Raw genomic sequence first — 1,858 nt, forward strand, 5'->3', positions numbered from 1 at the left:
CCGGGGGGGCTCGGCCAGGGGGCCCGGCCCCGCCGTCACTCCCCCCCCGCCACCGAGGCACAATAAAACCCACATGCAAACCTGCCGCCTATGTGGGCACCAGCACAGGGGACAAGGAGGCACAATAGCAAGACAGGGGACAACGAGACATGGGGGGAACTACAGGGGACAGCAAGGCACAGGGCTGGGGGGACACGACGTGGGGTGGGACAGAATGAGCTGGTGGGGGGGCAACGAGGCATGGAGATGGGACAAGGATGTGGGGACACCGAGGCACACAGAGGGGACATTGAAGGGGAATGGGGACAGAGGGATACCAAGACACAGAGTGGGCACGGGGGGGAGGACAGGAAGACACGTGGTGGCACAGAGGGGATGCTTCGGTGGCCAGACAGCGCAAGGATGCTGTAAGTGGGACAGGGGTGGCCCTGAACACCCAGGTTCCCCACATCAGGGCAGCACTGAGCCTGGGGTGACCCCCACAGAGCCCCTGAAATGCCCGGCCCCGGCACCTCCTACCCACGCAGGCACCTGTGACAATAAAGTCAATCCTAACGAGGTCTCTAGGGGGTAACGGGGTCCCTGGGTTTAGGAGCTGGTGGGTGAGGGTGACAATTTGTCCCAGTGTAGCTGTGAAACCAGAACAGATTTGTTATCACCACTGAGCCTCACTAGGGCTTTGGCATCACCTGGCCCCTGTGGGCCCGACCATCCACACAAGGCCATCCCCAAGTGTCCCCGCACATCCCCACGCATCGCTGTGCCCCCCACAGTGGCACCGTCAGTGACAAGGACACAGAGCCCCAGCCCAGCCCCACAAGGGTGTTTATTCAAGGGCGGCTCTGCCAAAACACGTCGCCTCTGCGCCTGGCCCCTGTGCCCGCATCCCAGCAGCCCCGCTCCTGTGCAGTCCCTACAGCTTGCTGGTGAGAGGCAATTAAGTCCCTGGGATGGGGACAAGTCCCAGAGGGGCCAGGCGAGCCCCCTCCCTCCCTCAGACCCGCCCCAAGAGCAGGAGTCCCGTCCTTGGGGGAGGACACATCCTGGGTCCCCATGTGAGCTGGAGCCCCATGCCCAGGAACAGAAAGGTAGAAAACATAAAGAAAACACCACAAAGGGGTGGCAGGGACATGACCCCTCTGCCTCAGGTCTCGGGGTAGGGATGTGATCTCCCGCCCCAGGGGTCTGGGGTTGTGCTGTGGGCAGGGGCTGCCCCAGCCGCTACTGGTTGGCAGCTTCGCAGGCATCGATCCAGTCACTGTAGACGTCCACCGGCTCCGACAGGTCTCAGGGGGATGTTAAGGCACTAACAGGGTAGCGGAGGGGGGATCCAGGGAGGGTTGGGGGGATGGGGTTCCCGGTAAGGATACACGTGATGGGCGTCTGGAACTCCTCCAGGCAGACGGTGCAGGAGATCACCCCCGTGTTGCGGGCACGATCCCTGGGGGCAGCAGAGGACAGGCTGCTACAGGCAGCCCCTGGCCATGCCCCCTCCCGGGCTGTGGCCCCCTCCCAGCCGTGGCACTCCCCCCCCCCGGCCGTGGCCCCCCAGCCGCGTCCCCTCCCGGGCCGTTCGCCCCCACTCACATCTTGACGTCGCAGGACTTCTCGTGGTTGCAGAACGGGCAGGTGAACTGCGTCTCCAGCGTCCCCGTCACCTTCTTCTTGGGGGGCGGCTTCCGCTTGGACTTACGGCGCCCCATGGCTGCGGGAACCGCGACGGACCCGGTCACGGGCCGGAGGCCGGGTGGACGCAGCCTCTCCCGGCACCCGGCGTCCAGGAGCCACCGCGGGCGCGGCCCCGACCTGCAATGGGCCACGACGGGGGCGAGCTCGACGGCCCGGCCCCCGCACCCCC

At 65.7% G+C, this 1,858-nt stretch overlaps 1 protein-coding gene across 1 annotated transcript; it reads right to left on the minus strand.

Moving 5' to 3' along the window:
- Positions 1–820: 820 nt before the first annotated feature.
- On the minus strand, positions 821–1,794 carry ELOF1 (elongation factor 1 homolog (S. cerevisiae)). The gene is made up of 3 exons (XM_010584884.1): positions 1,588–1,794; positions 1,371–1,441; positions 821–1,286 (listed from the first exon to the last, which is right to left on the minus strand). Exons 1-3 carry the CDS (start codon positions 1,701–1,703, stop codon positions 1,222–1,224), a joined length of 252 nt encoding a protein of 83 aa, XP_010583186.1. The 5' UTR covers positions 1,704–1,794; the 3' UTR covers positions 821–1,221.
- Positions 1,795–1,858: the final 64 nt, after the last annotated feature.

Source organism: Haliaeetus leucocephalus, unplaced genomic scaffold, assembly GCF_000737465.1.
Source record: "Haliaeetus leucocephalus isolate CR32 unplaced genomic scaffold, Haliaeetus_leucocephalus-4.0 Scaffold1013, whole genome shotgun sequence".
Lineage (NCBI taxonomy): Eukaryota > Metazoa > Chordata > Aves > Accipitriformes > Accipitridae > Haliaeetus > Haliaeetus leucocephalus.

Excerpts from the sequence above, each read along its gene's own strand:
- ELOF1 (XM_010584884.1), bottom strand. The coding sequence starts at position 1,703 with ATGGGGCGCCGTAAGTCCAAGCGGAAGCCGCCCCCCAAGAAGAAGGTG. Across the intron at positions 1,442-1,587 it reads AAGTCCTGCGACGTCAAGAT|GGATCGTGCCCGCAACACGG; the intron begins GTGAGTGGGGGC and ends TGCTGCCCCCAG. Across the intron at positions 1,287-1,370 it reads GTTCCAGACGCCCATCACGT|ACCTGTCGGAGCCGGTGGAC; the intron begins GTATCCTTACCG and ends CATCCCCCTGAG.